This window comes from Perca flavescens, chromosome 16 (genome assembly GCF_004354835.1).
Source record: "Perca flavescens isolate YP-PL-M2 chromosome 16, PFLA_1.0, whole genome shotgun sequence".
Classification (NCBI taxonomy): Eukaryota; Metazoa; Chordata; class Actinopteri; order Perciformes; family Percidae; genus Perca; species Perca flavescens.
Window position 1 is genome coordinate 30294336 of NC_041346.1, and position 18425 is coordinate 30312760.

Below are 18425 nucleotides of genomic sequence, written 5' to 3' on the forward strand. Positions count from 1 at the left end.
AAAATGAACAGTCCCTAAAACAAAGTTTTATTTTCTGAAATAAGGCGTACTGGCATAGTTACCCAAGTTGGGTTACTTTTGACCCAACTCCTGGGTTAAAAAGGGACCAACTAATTTCTGGTTTATTTCAACCCAGACAATGGGGTTGTTCTTTTGAACCAGAAGTTGGGTTATATTAACTACACTGTTGGGTTATTTTAACCCAACATTTGGGTCAAGTATTTAACCCAGAAGTTGGGTCAAAAAGAATAACCCATTTTTTTGGGTTGAAATAACCCAGAAATTAGTTGGTCCCTTTTTAACCCAGGTTAAAAAATAACCCATTCTGGGTAGGAAACTTTAGGCAGCTGCTGACTGCCTGTCTGCTGTCGCATCTGGATGACGGAATGACACATAATCTTACAAGAGACGCAACATCACCAAACCCTGGGGGCTGTTGTTACCATGGTACCACGTCAGACAACCAAGCCAACTTTCCCAATGAATTAGAGCAAAATCATAGCACCAATTCATTAAATATTCAAAACAAAGACATAAATATCTTTTATGTATTCAATGATTATAATATAATGCACATACACAAAATGCGAAAGGTTGCATTAGGACATATTTTTTGAAATACTCTACTATGTACTGGGACATACTAAATCTTTTCCTGGCATGCTAATGGTAGGATGGGCATTGCAACACCAAGCGCTCCTCTTTTAGGAATGAAACTAAACTTGATAACTCCTCCCAAACATATGCTGTTTGGGAGGAGTTATCAACCGTTGTAACTGCTGTTCTCAGCAAGTGAGACTCAGACAGTCGTTGTCACTGAGCGAGAGGTAAAATGGAGCAGAAAGGAGTTCAGCTGGACCGGGAAACCTTCTCTTGTTCCATCTGTCTGGATCTACTGAAGGATCCGGTGACTACTCCCTGTGGACACAGCTACTGCATGAACTGTATTAAAAGCCACTGGGATGTAGAGGATTGTAAGTCCAGCTACAGCTGTCCTCAGTGCAGGCAGAGCTTCACACCGAGGCCTGTCCTGCTGAAAAGCACCATGTTAGCAGATTTAGTGGAGGAGCTGAAGAAGACTGGACTCCAAGCTGCTCCTGCTGATCACTGCTATGCTGGAGCTGAAGATGTGGCCTGTGATGTCTGCACCGGGAGAAAACTCAAAGCACACAAGTCCTGTCTGCAATGTCTGGCTTCTTACTGTGAGAAACACCTTCAGCTTCATTTTGAATCAGAGACATTCAAGAAACACAAGCTGGTGGAGCCGTCCAAGAAGCTCCAGGAGAACGTCTGCTCTCGTCATGATGAGGTGATGAAGATGTTCTGTCGTACTGATCAGCAGCTTATCTGTTATCTCTGCCCTGTGGAGGAACATAAAGGCCACGACACAGTCTCAGCTGCAGCAGAGAGAGCTGAGAGGCAGAGAGAGCTCGAGGGGAGTCGACAAAACATCCAGCAGAGAATCCAGGACAGAGAGAAAGATGTGAAGCTGCTTCAACAGCAGGCGGAGGCCATCAATCTCTCTGCTGATAAAGCAGTGGAGGACAGCGAGAAGATCTTCACCGAGCTGATCCGTCTCCTGGAGAAAAGAAGCTCTGATGTGAAGCAGCAGGTCAGATCCCAGCAGAAAAGAGAAGAGAGTCGAGTCAGAGAGCTTCAGGAGAAGCTGGAGCAGGAGATCACTGAGCTGAAGAGGAAAGACGCTGAGCTGAAGAAGCTCTCACACACAGAGGATCACAACCAGTTTCTACACAACTACCCCTCACTGTCACCTCTCAGCCAATCAGCATCCAGCATCCATATCCGTCCTCTGAGCTGCTTTGAGGACGTGACAGCAGCCGTGTCAGAAGTCAGAGATAAACTACAGGACGTCCTGAGAGAGAAGAGGACAAACGTCTCACTGACAGGGACTGAAGTGGATGTTTTACTGCCGCAACCAGAGCCCAAGACCACTGCTGGATTCTTAAAATATTCACGTGACATCACACTGGATCCAAACACAGCAAACAAACGGCTGTTATTATCTGAGGGGAACAGGAAAGTAACATTGAGTCAAAAACAGTCTAATTCTAGTCACCCAGACAGATTCACTGACTGGTGGCAGGTCCTGAGTAGAGAGAGTCTGACTGGACGTTGTTACTGGGAGGTGGAGAGGAGAGGAAGAGGAGGAGTTGATGTAGCAGTTACATACAAGAATATCAGCAGAGCAGGGGGGTTTGATGAATGTGGATTTGGACGAAATGACAAATCTTGGGCGTTAGATTGTATCAACAACAGTTATACATTTTGGTACAACAAAGTCCAAACTCCCGTCTCAGGTCCTGTGTCCTCCAGAGTAGGAGTGTACCTGGATCACAGTGCAGGTATTCTGTCCTTCTACAGCGTCTCTGAAACCATGACTCTCCTCCACAGAGTCCAGACCACATTCACTCAGCCGCTCTATGCTGGACTTAGGTTTAATGTTTGGGTTTATGGTTATGGAGACTCTGCTGAGTTGTGTAAATTGAAATAAACAGAAATAATTTTAGGGTTAAATTGTTGTACCTAAACTGTTTTAACTCTTCAACATATTTATTCTCCATGTTTGTTGCTGAGAGCTGATTGTTGTGACATTCAATTTCTTTTTAAGTTTTTTGATGCTTTTATCAACATTTCTTTTTTGCCTTTATCACCACTTTAGACGCGTTGAGATGTTTTATGCACTTTTTTATCGTTTTTTTCACTTCTGTCGACATTTTATTTGTAAAGAAATCTAGATTTACTTTTATTTGTTTGGCAGACCAAATGTTATTATAATCATAATGAATAACTCATTCTTCTCTTTTACATAGCTGAGATTCTGGTTCAAACTAAGTGATTGTGTGGATGAAGTGAATCTGTTGATGAAATCATTGAACAAGAGTCTTTGAACAGACTTTACTGATGGGATGTGTGAACAAACTGAAGCTTTACACGATGAATAAACTAACATGAACAAAGTCTTTTCTTCCTGTCTTCATTCCAGGGTTTCAGACAAAGCTGAAAGAGAAAATGTGAAACTGATATGAGAGTATAACTGAGGCCCTTTTCCTCCTGAAACACCACAAAGTACAGTGTTCATATTTAGAGTCAGTCATTCTCTTTCCTTTCAACTTTCCTCACTAAAACTGCTCCGTCACAGAGAAATGAGTTTTCTATCACTTGTTCACAGCGTTTAAGTAGTGTGTGTTGGAGCATTTCAATAGTGAATATGAGAGTGTTCAGTAGTGTGTGACAGCTTCTCAGTAGTATGTGTGAGAACATTTCAATAGTGTGTATAAGGGCGTTTGAGTTGTGTTAAAATAATTTTAATACTGTATACAAAAGTGAAATCGTTTCAATAGTGTATAATCTATAGTGTTCTGGTTTCAGAATGATAAAAACAATTTAAGAACAATTAGATATTTCTACGGAAACTATCATGTTTTTGCCAAATGATGTACAGATGTTTAGTTATTGTATTATCTGAAAAGTAGTGAGCCGCAGATGTTTACAACGTCTGGCTCCGCCCCCTGGGACATGTCGTACTCTGTCAGTACTTTGCACACACTGCTTATGAAGCGTCTTTATGAGTCATTTAGTTTGAACATGTTTGTGAGGACGTCAGAAAGTGACAGCTCTGATTATGTAACAGAACTCAGCGACTGTTTGACGAGTTCATCTGAATTAGATTTGACTAAACTGAGAGACGCCCGGCTCTCAAACCTGAAGAGGAAACTTACCGATGACTGTTGTCTCTGCAGCCGTGTGACTTGATGGGTAACTCCACTTCTCCTGACAGGTTTATGTCTGTTCTCGCTCTGCAACCTGTATTTAGTGTGTCTGGGCGTCAGAGTCCTCCCAAAAACATTTTTAATCACAGAGGAATACACTGTGATTATAAAACAGAAAGATACTTTTTAATTTACCTTCGAATGTAAAACTAGATCTGCAAAGATTAACCGAGAAGTCATCAACAATTAAGTTAATCGGCAACTATTTTGATAATGAATGAATCAGTTTGAGTCATTTCTTATTAAAAAAAAGTAAAACTTCTCTAAATTTGCAGCTTGTTAAATGTGAATATTTTCTTACGAATACTGTTGTTCTTCTCTCTGCAGCCAGTGTTTTTTCTACGTCTTCTCATAACGTACAGCCAAGGATTCATCACCATGCTTCACTCTGAATGACTTATTCATCCACTGCATAATGCCAGACACCCATCTTTCTGTGCAGAAAGTGAGAAGAAGGATTACAATTTATAATGTTTTACAGAAGCTTTAACTGGAGTTCTGATTGGACAAAACTTTTAGTAAAACCTCCACTGAATAGTTTACTTTTTAAAACAGGAAGTTAACAAAATGCTCTACATGATTGAACTTAAATCAAATAAACTTTTAGTTATTTTATGAGCATTGTTTGAGCTGAACAACTACTTCTGTTATTGTTGTGCACATGACCGATACTGAACCTTGAAATAAGGGAACACAGCAAAACTAAAACAATAAAAAAGTAACAATATGTATACAAATAAAGACATAAAAGGTGTTTTATTGTATTGACTCTTAAAAAGTGTCAAAACTCCAACGGACTTCCTGTTTCAGCTGAATCACATCTTTAATTTAGATTCAGAGTCAGATTAGTTTAAAGTCAAACATGTTAAACATGAGGAAACAAACGGTTACCCAGGTCCAGCAGTGTTTCAGCCTGCTGCACTCTTTATCTCAGAGAGATGACCTGATTAAAGGTTAGATAGCCGTCACTGATTGGGGGCTGTGATGAGAATTTCTCTCCTCTTGCCCGAAATGAACCTCTTCCCTGAAACTAGTTATGATTTTTCTTGATTTTATGGTCAGTATGTACGACTCTTTCCCTGAAGTGGTAATGACTGTATAACCCTGTTTTTATGTTCAGCAGACGAGCCCTGAGTCATCTGGAGAAACACACCTGAGAGAGATTGCAGTGTGGTTTCCCAGCACCGAAGGAAAACGACGAAGTTACGTAACGCTGTGAGATGTAAACGCACGTGATCCTTCAACAGGCAGCAGAGGGAACCCCATATACGGTCATACAGGTGTGTCAGCAGGTTTACTGCTGTGCTGGGAGGGTTTGATCTGCAGACACAGAGACACACAGAGACACACAGAGACAGAGAGAGACAGAGAGAGACACACAACGTCTGTCAGAGACACAAAACGGACACACAGAGACTATCTTTCACCCAGTGAGCAGCAGAAGAAGGATGCAGCGGTGGAGAGGCCAGGTGGATGACAGCGGGGAGTTTAACCGGGCAGTGCTGGTGTCTGTGGCCCAGTTTGTCCCCGGTGTGGGTCTGGGGAGGAGGCCTGGAGCCGACAAGGACACCAAGACTCTCCACCGCACCCTGAGCAAGCTGGGCTTCAAGGTGGACATCCACAGTGACCTGAGCGGGGACGAGATCTACCAGCTGTTTCTGGAAGGTAACACACAGCAACAGCATCAACAATTAGAAACAGAAAAACATGATGAAGTTTGAAAGGTAACGCAGCATGAACAATGCCTGGATACAAACTCAGACCATGCAGGGGATTATTAAAACCCTCTGAGGTGTGAGGGCAGTTTCCTTCTTAAATTCTCCTTTTTAGGGTATTTGCATATAACTGATCACCATGTGTTTGATATTGAAATGTTCAGAACAAACTCAGCTTTCTGTAGAGTGGAGCCCACATTTGTCCTAGAGTAATGTGTAAAGAGATAATTAGGCCCTAAAGTTGAAGTTCGCTTTTAGAAATTCTTCAAATCTTTACTCATGTTGATGAATTGTTTTGATGCTTGAAATGAGTTTACCAAAGTCCTAGGTTCACCAAATGAATAAAATGGTAGATAGATGTACATAAAATGTCTAAAATGAAGTTTTGTAATATTGCTTTTTGATTAGAGAGACATTTATTACAGCCTAGATAACACACAGCAGGAATCCTGTTTAATGTTTAATCTGTGTTTATTGTGTCAGCTGGCTCAGAGTTTCTAAATGTGTTGTAACTAACGCTGTTAGCTCCGTAGCATTCGGCATTATTATTCCACGTCAGACTTCTTTTTATGAACTGTTTGCTCTATGCTAACATTGTGTCTTTGTCTTTACATGGTAAGGGACTGTTCCAAACGCAGAAACGAAGCGCAATCACACCATAAAATGTTAAGAAAAAAGTATTTTGTATTTTGCAGTAATCCAATGACACAAAAAAAAGTAATCCACAGCGATCAGTAGATCCACATACAGAGTCACAGTGTATCTAGCAAGGCCTATACGAGAGTCACATTCACCAGCCAGGTCCAATCAGGTGAACAAGGCCTCTCCACTTCTGTTTAAACAAAGTGGAATAAAACGTATAAAAGTCCAAATCTACACAAAACCCGCAATCAATTAGTATTAGCTGACATCAAATATATACATGGCATTTAGGAAACCTTTATTGCAAGGTTGGCACGGCAAGATGTCCGGACTAGTGCAACAGTAATTTTAGTTTTTTGCGTCCTGCTGCTCCCATTGTCAGCCAGGTAATATGTGTTTTACTAAAGCAGTATATAAAATCAGATGTATTACCTACCACCATTTAGGTTTTTTGTGTTATTTAAGATATTTATAAAATATCTGGTCATGCCAGACGTAATTATTCCACTCATTTTTTAAACGATGCAATTACACGTTTCAGCCACCAGAGGGTTCAGTGCTCCCCCTGCCCCCCAGCAAACTCATGGATCAGACCCATCTGGTAGCGAAGGAGGGCCGAGACTGAGAGCTACATGGAAAAATATGCACCAAACAAGCCACTTTGAAATGTTGCCGTTTTCATGAATACAAAAGATGGGTGACCCCTCCCCTTAGACAAATAAATGTTGGGTGACCCTCCCCTCAACAAATAATAAAAAGACATGACCCTCCCCTGTTTTCCTCCGGTGGTCAATTTCATAAATACCGAACGGAAGACAGGTTGTGTGATTGCTTCTCTGTGTGCAGCGTCAGCAGAGACACCGAGATATCAAACTGAAACTGAAGGGTCACGGAGAGATCAGAGCTGCTTATCACTAATACATCAAACTGTACACGCACACACGCTGACATTATTATTGGTCATGTGATCCAACTCTGACAAACAAAGTCATAAAACCATTACCTGATGGACTGTAGAGCAAACTGTCTGAGCATGTGTGCGTGTCACATTTAGAGAACATAATGTCATAATATGTAAATAATAAAGTTTACAGGACAAAAAGTTATTTTGAGTATTAAGTTTCAGAAAAAAGTTGTAATATTTTGAGGAAAAGGTTGAAAATTTGAGATAAATGTCAGAATCCTGTGAGAATAAAAGTCTGTGTGTGTGTGTGTGTGTGTGTGTGTGTGTGTGTGTGTGTGTGTGTGTGTGTGTGTGTGTGTGTGTGTGTGTGTGTGTCTGCAGAGAGCCGGCGGCCTGTGAAGGACTGTTTTCTGGCCGTCTTGTCGTCTCACGGGGACGAGGGATGCGTGTTCGGGGCTGATGGGAAACCCGTCCAACTGTGTCGTCTCTTTTCATATTTTGACAACGAAAACATGGAGAACAAGGCCAAAGTGTTCCTCGTACAGGTCTGAGTCTTTACTGTCGCACACACACACACACACACACACACACACACACGTGGCACTATCTTTGTGGGAACCCGTCATTGAAATAATGCATTCCCTAGCCCCTTACCCTAACCATAACTAAATGCCTAACCTTAACCCTTACCCTAACCTTAACCATAACAACTAAATGCCTAAACTTAACCCTTACCCTAACCTTAACCATAACCTAATTCTATCCCTACAAACAAGTCTTAACCCTCAAACAGCCCTTTAAACTTGTGGGGTCCAGCATTTTGGGCCCCCACAAAGCTGCACACACACACACTTTGTTTTCTGTAGTTGTTGTGATAGGTCTCATGTTCTCTTGTATGTTGAGGTTTTTTTTCTACATTTAACTACATTTTGTCGCTTTTTTAACAGCTTTGTCACATTTCTATCTGTAAATAAAGGTTTGAAGTGATATGATGATGAACAGAGTGTGTGTGTGTGTGTGTGTGTGTGTGTGTGTGTGTGTGTGTGTGTCGGGGAGGTGGTCTGGATGACGGTGTGGAGGTGGATTCAGCTGGTGACAGCAGAGACTTCTCACAGCATCTCTCTATTCCTGTAGACACAGCTGTGATGTACGCCACACCACCAGGTAAACACACACACACACTTCCTGCCACACCACCAGGTAAACACACACACCCACACACACTTCCTGCCACACCACCAGGTAAACACACACACACACACACACACACACACACACACACACTTCCTGCCACACCACCAGGTAAACACACACACACACACACACACACACACACACACACACACACACACTTCCTGCCACACCACCAGGTAAACACACACACTTCCTGCCACACCACCAGGTAAACACACACACACTTCCTGTCCCACCGCCAGATAAACACCTCTCAATCCTCCTCTCTTTTCCTCTGTTTCTTCCCTCCGTCCTCTCCTCAGGTTACGGGGCGTTCATGCACCCACTCGGATCCGTCTTCCTCCAGACGTTCTGCACTTTATTAAAGGAGGACGGCAACCGTAACCTGGAGCTGACGCGCCTGATGACCCGCCTCTCCCACCGGGTGGCCTACAGCTTCCAGGCCAAAGGCGGGAATTTCGCTGGCAAGAAAGAGATGCCGTGCCTCGTCACACGCCTGACTAGAGAAGTGTTCCCGTTCGCTGAGCCGGGGAAAGACAGCGGCGCCGCGGGGCTCTCGGCCACCTCGCTGCTCGACACTCAACACGTGTCCACACGCACTCCTTCCATCAGTTAGCAGCAGCTGCAGACTGGACGGGACAGTTATGATCAGCAGGTATGCAGACGGCTGAGACCGACGAGATAAACCTGTTGGTCATTTCTTCACGCTGTCTGACTTCCTGCAGAAAATCCAAACACGTCATCAGGGAAATATTCTGCGGAGATATTTTGCACATACTTTACAAACTCTTGAGGAGATGTCAGATATTTAAATGTAAAGCTGTAACTCAAATAAACTCTAAACCTACATCAGGCAACATGATCAGAGTTTTAAGGTGAAGGATTTTTCCAGATGAAGGTCTAGTACCAAAACGTTGCCTACTATTACATTCATTTCCTGCAAGTTGGACAGTGTGCACGAGTTTATTGCAACATATGTTTAAATATGGGAAATGTAAAGCTGTATTTAATGGACCTGTGTGCGGATGTTTGAGTGTGTAAACTTGCAAAGAAACTTTCACACACTGTCTAGCTACAAAGACACATTTAATTGCAATGTTTCAGTACTAGACCTTTATCGGGCAAAATGATTAGAGATTTAAGGATGAGGATTTTGTCCGATGAAGGTCTAGTACCAAAAGGTTTTTGACCTTTGACCTACTCGTCCCTCTCCTACTGTCTCATGTAATAGATGTGGAGAGTATTTTTCTGTTCTGTGTTTGTAAAAAAACCTGAAAAGGACTACTAGAATATTTTTAATTACATCTTAAGGAATCCTTTCCTGTTCATATACTTTAAGATCAACATGAATATGATCTCCTTTTCTCTGTACTGGCAGCACAAAGAAGACAAAATCTCTGCACACTTCTGTCTAAAAGTGAAACATTTTGTTGAAAGTCCAAAGTTAGGGGAACGGAGCTGATCGATGACCACACATCATTGTTCCGGTTTCTGTATGTCATTATGTTTTACTTTTAGCCCCCAGTGACTGTGATGTAATGCTACCTAATGTTAACATGTCCTGTTTTTATTGCAGCTTATCAGCATCCTTCCTCGCCTGCTGCTTGGATTATTTCACTTGTAGTTATAAAATAAGGACATTGAGTGTCAAATGTATTCATATCATCTTTTATTGTATAACATGCTATGTATCTATTTAATATTGAACATTTTGGTGCTCCGTAGTTATTCTAAGTGATGACGAGATGATACCTCATGAAGTGGTGAAGCTTTCCAGCAAAGTGGTTCATTTCTACTACCTGTTGGCCAAAGAGCATAAAGCAGGCAGATATATTACCTATGATCTGATATTTTGCGCAAGTAAATGCTTAGAAAGTGACAATCAATTTCCACGTAATCCGTTCATATCAACACAGTGTGTCTTGTGTGTGGTATACTGTCACTAATGATTGTATAACATAACTGTATAATAAATAGATTGCCTTGAGAGGAATGTGGCTATCAATTGTGTTAAGTCAATCCTTTGGTCATAATGTAGTCTGGATCAACAGCATGTGGCTCACACTCCGGATGTCCCTCTTTCTGTGTGTCACTGTTCTCAAACTCTGTTCTCTTTGGAAAACAACAACAGACACCGAGCTAGCGAGCTCCACGCTGAAAATTTCAAGTTGTGAAGAACATTTGGATGGTGCAACAAGGCAGGCCCGCTTGGTTCTTTCGGGGAATGATTGTAAAGATTTACAAAGAATATGTTTAGGGCATTTCATCTCTAACTGCGACTAACGCAGAGATTCAAGTGAAGTCTACAAAAGGATTGGGACATGTAGTGTATTGGCCCACATTCTCAGTTTCATTGTGTGTGTGTGTGTGTGTGTGTTATAAGAATATTAAATACATTACGAGAATGATAGGACATTGAACCTCAGCAGAACTTAAAGTAGATGGACAACTGTTACTTAAAACAAAACTGATATTACAGGCCGAGACACATTTACTCACCTGTAGCTGCAGAGTTACATCATCGTCTGCTGACACACTGATGACTCATCAAATAAATACAAACCTGGATCACATACAAATAATGCAAACCTGCGTTATTATGTAAGATAATGAATTACAAATTACAGCACTTTATTTTTTGAAATCTGGTTTTAAACCTGCAAACTTTTACTTGTAACTGCTTTACATAGTTGTACTTTCTTTTGCATTATTGTTATCCTAACTTATGTATCAAATACTTTTCCTAAATTTTCTGAATGTTTTTTTATTGTCTTTCTATATTTCTGATTGCATTTTCTGTGTTGTTCCGTTTTTGTCTTTCTGACTCGCACTCAATGATCTCTCGAAGATAAAGGTTGAATGAATGAATTGATGAATGTATATATATATCATATATACAGTGTAAACATAAGTATAAATATTGATAAACTCTAGGTCAGATAATGAGCCTTAAAGATAAAGTAAACTTTAGTTTTGTCTGAGTTTAACATCAGTTAACATTGTTTTTTTTCTGGCTTGATTCATAGTACGTTTCATTTACCTCGGAAGATGGAGCTGGGATAGACATCACACTTTTGAATGCGTTCCAAGTCGGATTTTCATTGTTTTCATTAACTCTAGCCCAGTTAGCCATTGCTAGCAATGCCAGTTTATAACAACGCATTGCGCTGTATTTTGTGCATACAAACACTGTAGCATCTCCACAGATAGAACATGGACAGCTCTGTGTGTACGACTGATTTAGTGAGATACAAATAACAAGTGCTTATAACTGTATGTTACTACAGCTTTCACTACTATTGATACAGGGGCCGCCATGTTGGATTTTTATCTTGGGGTACTTGGTGGTTGCCTGAGTTCCGAGATTGGAAATCCGAGGTCAGGGGGCGCGTTTCCGACTTTGACCATGGATAATCCGAGTTCTGAGTACAAATGGAACGCAGTATAAGATATAATTGGGTATCATCTGCATAGCAGTGAAAGTTTATGGAGTGTTTCCAAATAATATTACGGTAGAGGAAGCAATTAAATAAAGATAAAGTGAAAAGATGGATCCAAGGACAGAGCCTTGGGAAACTCCATGACTAACTATGGTGGTAACCATTTCAACATTAATGTAGCTTTTAGTGGGACGTTTTAGTCACCTTTTTCATTAGTTTTTCTGCATGTGTGTCACTTTTTGTAACATTTTCTACACTTTTTTTCAGCGATTTTGTCACGTTCTATGGCGTTCCTGGTGCTATTTTAGAAGTTTGTCACTTTTTTCAAAGTTTGTCACTTTTTTCAAAGTTTGTCACTTTTATTTATTTTTTTTTTTTTTTTTTTTTGAGGCATTTTTCAGCATTGCTGTCGCTTTGTCTGAAGTTTGTCACTTTTTCAACATTTGTCACTTGAAAAAAAAAAGTTTTTATATTAAAAAAGCAACAAAATTGTGAGTAACTTTAGCGTGCATGGAGGATTTATCTCAAATATAAACAGTATAGACAGAAGTATCAATATTAATAAACTATAGGTCAGATATATAGTCTGATTTATTTTTCTGTGAGCATGTTTGGTTTAAAACTCGTTAAAAGAGTCACGCTAAAAACAGAAAGATGCAGCATGAGCCAAAGGTGTTCTTCATCCAAGAGATGAAGATACCGTTCTTCTTCTCCTTCTTCTGGGTCCTTATGTCATCTGCAAATTATTAAACACTGAACATCTTGGCCGCCTTTCAAATAAACAACAATTCAGACACAACAGGAAGTAACCGTGGTAACTCACATATCCAGGTTGTTGAGTCGCTGTCGGTCACTTTTACTGCGGACGTCTTGTTCCGCTCAGTCTGCAGACTACACACACACACACACACACACACACACACACACACACACACACACACACACACACACACACACACACACACACACACACACACACACACACACACACACACACACACACACACACACACACACACACACACACACACACACACACACACACACACACAGAGAGTTAGTGTTATCCAACACAGTGTGGGAATGTAACTAAGTACATTTACTCCAGTACTATACTTCAGTCCAAATGTTAAAAATGTTACTTTTTACTCCACTACATTCATCTTGCAGCTTTAGTTACTTGTTACTTTACACAATACAACAGAAACAATGAAGGTCGGGGAAAAAAAGCCACAAAAAGGGAAAAGAAACAAGCCAAAAATTTCTAAGAAAATGCTACAAAAACAGCTGAAATCTAAGGGCACAAAATTCTTTAGGGCTGGCTCTGCTTCTACCTGGAGAATGAGTTTCATGACCACACAGTTATAACACATTCTCACTTCCATCGCGTCAAAAAACAATGCTTGGTCCAGTGCTTTTGGCGTTTGTTTCAGGTGCAAAAAGTCTCCTTTAGTGTCATATTTAGTTGCAATTGGTCGTGACCCTTGGTGTCCCTTTTTGACGCTCTGGGTGGGGATGTACATTTCAGTGACGCGCGTGAAAAGAAAGCGACAAAATCCCCGGTCTCCTGGATGAAAGTCTTGTGTTGCGGATTTTCAGTTTTTGATACTTCTCGCTACCGTTGTCTCTCTTAATACTACGTCATCTTACAGCGCCGCGGTGGAGCTGCTGCTCTGACCGGTATTTTTCGTGATCATTTTCAACCAGTTCTTTGTTCTGGGTTGGAAACCGGAAACAGGACTTACCAACACAACAAGCAAGTATGCAATTCAATCCCTGATCAAATTGTAAGTCAATCACTAACAGTGCTTAAAATAAAGGCACCAACAAAACAACGCATTCTCACGAACGGGTTTGTATGATCTCGTACAAAATGATGGCAACTGCCGGCCAGTTGTATGACAGTTAAGTTTTGCGGTCTTTACAGTTATATTTAGCCAAGAAAAGGTGACTGTGAGCTGGGTACAGAGCACCGTGAGGTCGTTGCAGTTTGAGTACAAAATGTGAGCGTCATGAGGAAACGGCTAAATTTAGACACCAAAATGAATAGTTAGGATAAGAAAGTTTAAAAAGGATAGTTTAGATTAAAACAGCGACCCCCTTAAATAGTACTATGAGGATACGAACACACACACCCTGACACACACATACCGACAGACGCTCTCTCTTTCTCTCTCTCTCTCTCTCTCTTACTGGGAGCAGTGGTAACCCTTGGCGATGAATGGATGAGTGAGGACTTCTCTGGGAGTGATCCTCTCCATCTCGTCCAGTTTCAGCATGGCCTCCAGGAGTTCAATACACTGCTCTCGCTCGACAGCCTCAGACTTGTTCTTCCTCTCCAGACGCAGCTAGTTTAGGAAACAGTCAAGTCCTCATGATTCATGAAAACACAACCAAAAAGCTGCAACTTTACACTAATGGCAGCTGATTACATTACATGACTACGACATTTGTGACACTTTATTTTGACCTTTTGGTCGACGCTGTTTGTTGACACTTTGCTCTATGTTTTGTTGCCTTTAGTGGCAACTTTTTAATGTAATCCTGTTAGTTTGAAGTTATGGTTTGAACATTACACTATTGACCTGCGGCAGAAAGGCATACATTCAAGACATTTTATAAAACAGTCTGGTCTCCAAAAACATGCTGGAAAAAACCAACAGGTCCTCCAAACCATACAAGGATACCAGTGGTTTATTCTCCCCTCTAATACGACCCCCAGGAGTATTTTCCGTTTTCATATCTAAACCAGAGAAGTCAACTATTTGTCACCCCACATGGTTTGGACTTGCAGACAGGTCTGGATGTTTATTCTCATGGATATCTATCGGGGGTTGGCGACATTGGTGCTTCGCTTCAGATTGCATCTTTGACACTTCCCACATAGCCAGTGCTGATTGGACTCTGATCTGCTGCTTTTTGTGCTTCCAAGTCTCTTATTTGATATCTCCTCGCTTGAACTGGAAGTTATTCTAGCCTTCCATCTCAAAAGGTCTTATTCCTGACGCAAGGGGCGGGGAGGGAGGATGGAGGATGGATCTCTGAAGAGCTATGAGCGAGGATTGTGGAAGCATCTCTAAAGAACTATGAGGGAGGATGGAGGATGGATCTCTAAGGGGCTAAGAGTGAGGATGAAAGAGGGATCTCTGAAGAGCTATGAGCGAGGATGGAGGATGGATCTCTGAGGAGCTATGAGCGAGGATTGTGGAGGCATCTCTAAAGAACTATGAAGGAGGATGGATCTCTAAGGGGCTATGAGTGAGGATGAAAGAGGGATCTCTGAAGAGCCTTCGCAGAATCTGTGCAGCTGAAAGCCTTTGCTAACTCCACCAATACAGCTGACGAACAGGAAAGAATGTCTTATGCCTCTAAAAAGACATTTCCTTGTTTCCTCTCTCCACGCATGATTCCTTGGTGGAAGGACTAAGATGCGAGGAAGGAAAGCAAGTGAAGGAAACGTGGTTGCAATTTAAGGATGCAGGACTTTGTATGCAAAAATGAGGGCTAAAATGGTGATGGGAAAACTTGCTACCTGTTTCAGTTCATCCAGAGAGGGATAAACGCCTCTGCTGTACTTCCTGCTATGGGATTCTCCCCAGTACTCCTGTTGTGTCTAAAAGAAGGTTTTAAGTATTTTAAATAAATCAAAGTGAATAACTGCTAAATCCTGGGAAGTGTAAACCTAACTATCAGAGATGATGTGTTACCTTGAACCTCCAGCTGTTAGACTCAGTCCTGGTGAAATACCGCTGTGTTTTTTGTCCGTTGTTAAGAAGACGCTCCGCCAGCGGACCCAGGAGTTCAGCGATGTACTGCAGCTGAAAATTAAACACAACATCGCATGAAGACGTACGTCTTTCCTTCGCTTGTCTAGATACACAACATAATGCTTTGTTTCCTCAAAAACACAAAAAACTAAATGGTGTACTGGTGAGTACTTACAGCTTCATACTCAGTTTCTCCTGAGAACAGGAGACAGCCATGCGCCATCTTTGCCATCACGCAACCCAGTGACCACATATCAATCGCCTCGGAAAAAGGAAGGCCCAAAACTATTTCTGGAGATCTGAAAATGGAAGGAAAGCATCCCACAGACAAGCAATGTATAAATGTCACATGTTAAAGATTCGAGATACATCTTGGAGAGCAACATCTTACAAACTACATGAACAAGAAGTATAACGGAACGGGCTTGTATGATTTCGTACGAAAACTTATGTACAACAATTCGTATGATGTCCTAAGGAACTACGGCAACTGCCGGGCGATCAAGTGACAGCTGTGTGGTCTTTACAGTTAAATAGCCGAGAAAAGTTGATCATCCTGCGGTGAAGACAGTTTAGTTTAGACACCAAAACAGCAAATTAATATTAGAACATAGACTGTGGCTTGGATTAAAACATCTGTCCCCTGAAGTAGTACTTCCTTTTCTCCCTAACTTCTTCAGGAAATGAACTCTGCTCCCCGGCTTTAAAGCCCTGTGTTTTAGGACCCAAACATCCCCCCGATCTCCTCCCTACGAGGATCTTCATGCTCTTATACAGCAGCAGTCAATTTGGTGCCGACAGTAACAAATGTGTAAAACATACCAATTAAAGTGCTTTCAAGAGCTATATGTACAAATGCTTCATGAGCAACAGCCTGAATCTGTAACATCAAACTCACTTCAGAACAATAATAATAATTTTCGTGTTTCTGTAGATCCTACCTGAAGCAAAGAGTTTGCAGAGTCACGCCTTGCCTGGCTTCAGACCTCGGCATGGCCAAGCCGAAGTCTATGAGCTTGACTGCGAAGGGTCGTCGCCGGTGATCCACCAGCATGATGTTGTCCGGTTTCACGTCCGCGTGGATCACGCCGATGCTCTTCAGCGCATCCAACGCTCTGGCCAGCTGCAAGTACACGGTCAGGGAAACAGTTCAGAGAAACACAGCGCAGTTCAAAGTTTTCAGAGCTTTCCTTTCTATTCAAATGAAATACCCCAAATCTTTTAGGGTTAAAAATAACTTCAACTTTTTGTCATTTCCCCTCAGTTTCTCTGACTGGACCTGCAAACGGTAAAAGGCAACAAAAATGTCAACAAAAATGATGAACGGCAACAACAAAAATGGAAAAAGCACATAAAAAAAACATTGGAAAAAGGGACTAAAACATTAAAAGAAATCTTCCCAAATGTAAAAAAAAAAAAGAAAGACAAACGGCAGAAAAACACGGCAAAAAAAAAGAAACAAACGTATCGATGTTTCCCAAAGGATGCTCATATTTTAAGGCCTCCTTTATTACATTTATTGAAAAATAGTGCATACAGGTCCCATAAACAGAGCATGCCCCCACCCCCCCTCCATGTTTGGGCTGAGCCCCAAATGTTTACAACGTCTGGCTCCGTCTCTAGCGATGGATCTACGGTTGGTACCTGCTGGATGACGGTGCTGACGTCCCTGAGACGCATCGGGGCGTGGTGGGTCTTTAGGATATAGTCCTGTATGCTGATGTCCAGCATCTCCAACACCAGCGCCCGCCCAAAACTCGTGTGGAACCACCCGAAGAACGTGACTATGTTGTTCTCGTCGAGGTTTAGGCGCATCAACGTTTTCAAAATGGAAACCTGGAGACACATGGCGACAGGGACAATTAAGGTAACTGATGAAAGATTATTGAAAAAGACAATCGGCAAACAATTAGATACTACTACTCTATATATAAACATCTATCTATACATCTTCTTACAGCTGTGAACATTCAAAGTGTCTCACCTCCTTGCTGTCATAGTATGAGAATTTGGGGATCTTTACAGCCACGGTTTGTTTGGTGTCCTTGTTCCAACATTTCACCACCTTCCCGAAGCCGCCCTCTCCCAGATCCTGCAGGAACTCGTACTGGCGGGGCAGCTGCAGAGTGTCCGGGAAAAGAAACATGAGGACACTAGAGAGAAGGAGAAGTGACTTTCATACCAGGATCATACCAGTGTTGTATAGCCTAAAATGCTGGTCTCTGTAAGAACTGGGGTTCATGCACCGATCCCATGCCACGTCATTTAGTCCCGAAGAAAGTCAACTTAAAAGTAGTTCATTCATGTTTTTTTTTCCCTGTTATGAATCACTGTCAAACTGGATAATAAAAGGAAGTTCCGTGGCATTTATGGTTTGAGTTTGTTCATGTTTCACAAAGAGTTTAACAATGATAGCAGTCGTATCACATCCATACAGGAATAGTAGTATACAGCTGTGAACACATCATTAAATAAATGACACACCCGTATCAGCCAATACGCAAGTTCAGATATCGGAATCGTTATCAGGAAGCCAAAAAGGGAATTGGACCATCTCCAGCAGGTGTTTGGACCCAATGTTCGGTACCAAGTAGTTAAATGTTAGCTACGCTTTAATCTCGCATTGCCAGACCTTCCTCCACAGTGCTGCGGAGGAAGGTCTGGCTAGTCCACACAGCATTCCTGGATCATATAAACCTACGTAAGATGCTGCATCAAAGAGGAAGTTATAGACTTACACATATCACCGTGGCTCATCTACAGTCCTGTTCTTTGGATCTCTCGCTGATAGATTTCTTTAACTCGAGGGTTGTTGTCTGTCCATCTGCTCCCAGAAACATTTCACCCAGAACTTCAGACAATAGTTCTAGAAGGTTTTAGGATGTCAGGAGCTTCTGTTCTAAAGTTAGCGTTAAAATGTCAACACAACAACAAACAGTTCTTCCTTTAAGGGTATTCAAATGCACACATTA

The 18425-nt window shown here is 41.6% G+C and overlaps 3 protein-coding genes and 1 long non-coding RNA gene across 6 annotated transcripts; 2 read left to right on the forward strand and 2 right to left on the reverse strand.

The window, feature by feature from the left end:
* Positions 1 to 832: 832 nt before the first annotated feature.
* Positions 833 to 2691, forward strand: LOC114571493 (tripartite motif-containing protein 16-like). The gene has a single exon (XM_028602450.1). The coding sequence runs from the start codon at positions 833 to 835 to the stop codon at positions 2510 to 2512; it is 1680 nt and encodes a 559-aa protein (XP_028458251.1). The 3' UTR covers positions 2513 to 2691.
* Positions 2692 to 2874: 183 nt separating this feature from the next.
* Positions 2875 to 8974, reverse strand: LOC114571495 (uncharacterized). Of its 2 annotated transcripts, none has more exons than XR_003694652.1 (5): positions 8497 to 8974; positions 4945 to 5449; positions 4093 to 4221; positions 3741 to 3889; positions 2875 to 3018 (listed from the first exon to the last, which is right to left on the reverse strand). It is a non-coding gene; the product is annotated as an uncharacterized LOC114571495 (long non-coding RNA). The 2 variants fall into 2 exon arrangements; XR_003694651.1 differs by having other exon boundaries at positions 4093 to 4225.
* casp17 (caspase 17, apoptosis-related cysteine peptidase) lies at positions 5171 to 10181 on the forward strand. Its single transcript, XM_028602451.1, has 4 exons — positions 5171 to 5456; positions 7434 to 7597; positions 8096 to 8216; positions 8549 to 10181. Exons 1-4 carry the CDS (start codon positions 5240 to 5242, stop codon positions 8860 to 8862), a joined length of 816 nt encoding a protein of 271 aa, XP_028458252.1. The 5' UTR covers positions 5171 to 5239; the 3' UTR covers positions 8863 to 10181.
* A 2119-nt stretch (positions 10182 to 12300) lies between these two features.
* LOC114571532 (homeodomain-interacting protein kinase 1-like) lies at positions 12301 to 17600 on the reverse strand. 2 transcript variants are annotated; one of them, XM_028602523.1, is made up of 9 exons: positions 17438 to 17600; positions 17098 to 17289; positions 16395 to 16576; positions 15629 to 15752; positions 15394 to 15504; positions 15219 to 15299; positions 13880 to 14034; positions 12510 to 12577; positions 12301 to 12422 (listed from the first exon to the last, which is right to left on the reverse strand). In XM_028602523.1, the coding sequence occupies exons 1-9, from the start codon at positions 17597 to 17599 to the stop codon at positions 12322 to 12324; spliced, it is 1176 nt and encodes a 391-aa protein (XP_028458324.1). In that variant the 5' UTR covers position 17600; the 3' UTR covers positions 12301 to 12321. The 2 variants fall into 2 exon arrangements, with proteins under 2 accessions (XP_028458324.1, XP_028458325.1); XM_028602524.1 differs by lacking the exon at positions 15219 to 15299.
* Positions 17601 to 18425: the final 825 nt, after the last annotated feature.

Coding starts and splice junctions, on each gene's coding strand:
- LOC114571493 (XM_028602450.1), top strand. CDS start 833: ATGGAGCAGAAAGGAGTTCAGCTGGACCGGGAAACCTTCTCTTGTTCC.
- casp17 (XM_028602451.1), top strand. CDS start 5,240: ATGCAGCGGTGGAGAGGCCAGGTGGATGACAGCGGGGAGTTTAACCGG. Junction 5,457..7,433: donor CTACCAGCTGTTTCTGGAAG/GTAACACACAGC, acceptor GTGTGTCTGCAG/AGAGCCGGCGGCCTGTGAAG. Junction 8,217..8,548: donor GATGTACGCCACACCACCAG/GTAAACACACAC, acceptor TCCTCTCCTCAG/GTTACGGGGCGTTCATGCAC.
- LOC114571532 (XM_028602523.1), bottom strand. CDS start 17,599: ATGTTTCTTTTCCCGGACACTCTGCAGCTGCCCCGCCAGTACGAGTTC. Junction 16,577..17,097: donor TCAGCACCGTCATCCAGCAG/GTACCAACCGTA, acceptor GTGTACTTGCAG/CTGGCCAGAGCGTTGGATGC. Junction 14,035..15,218: donor CTCTGGATGAACTGAAACAG/GTAGCAAGTTTT, acceptor TTCCTAAACTAG/CTGCGTCTGGAGAGGAAGAA.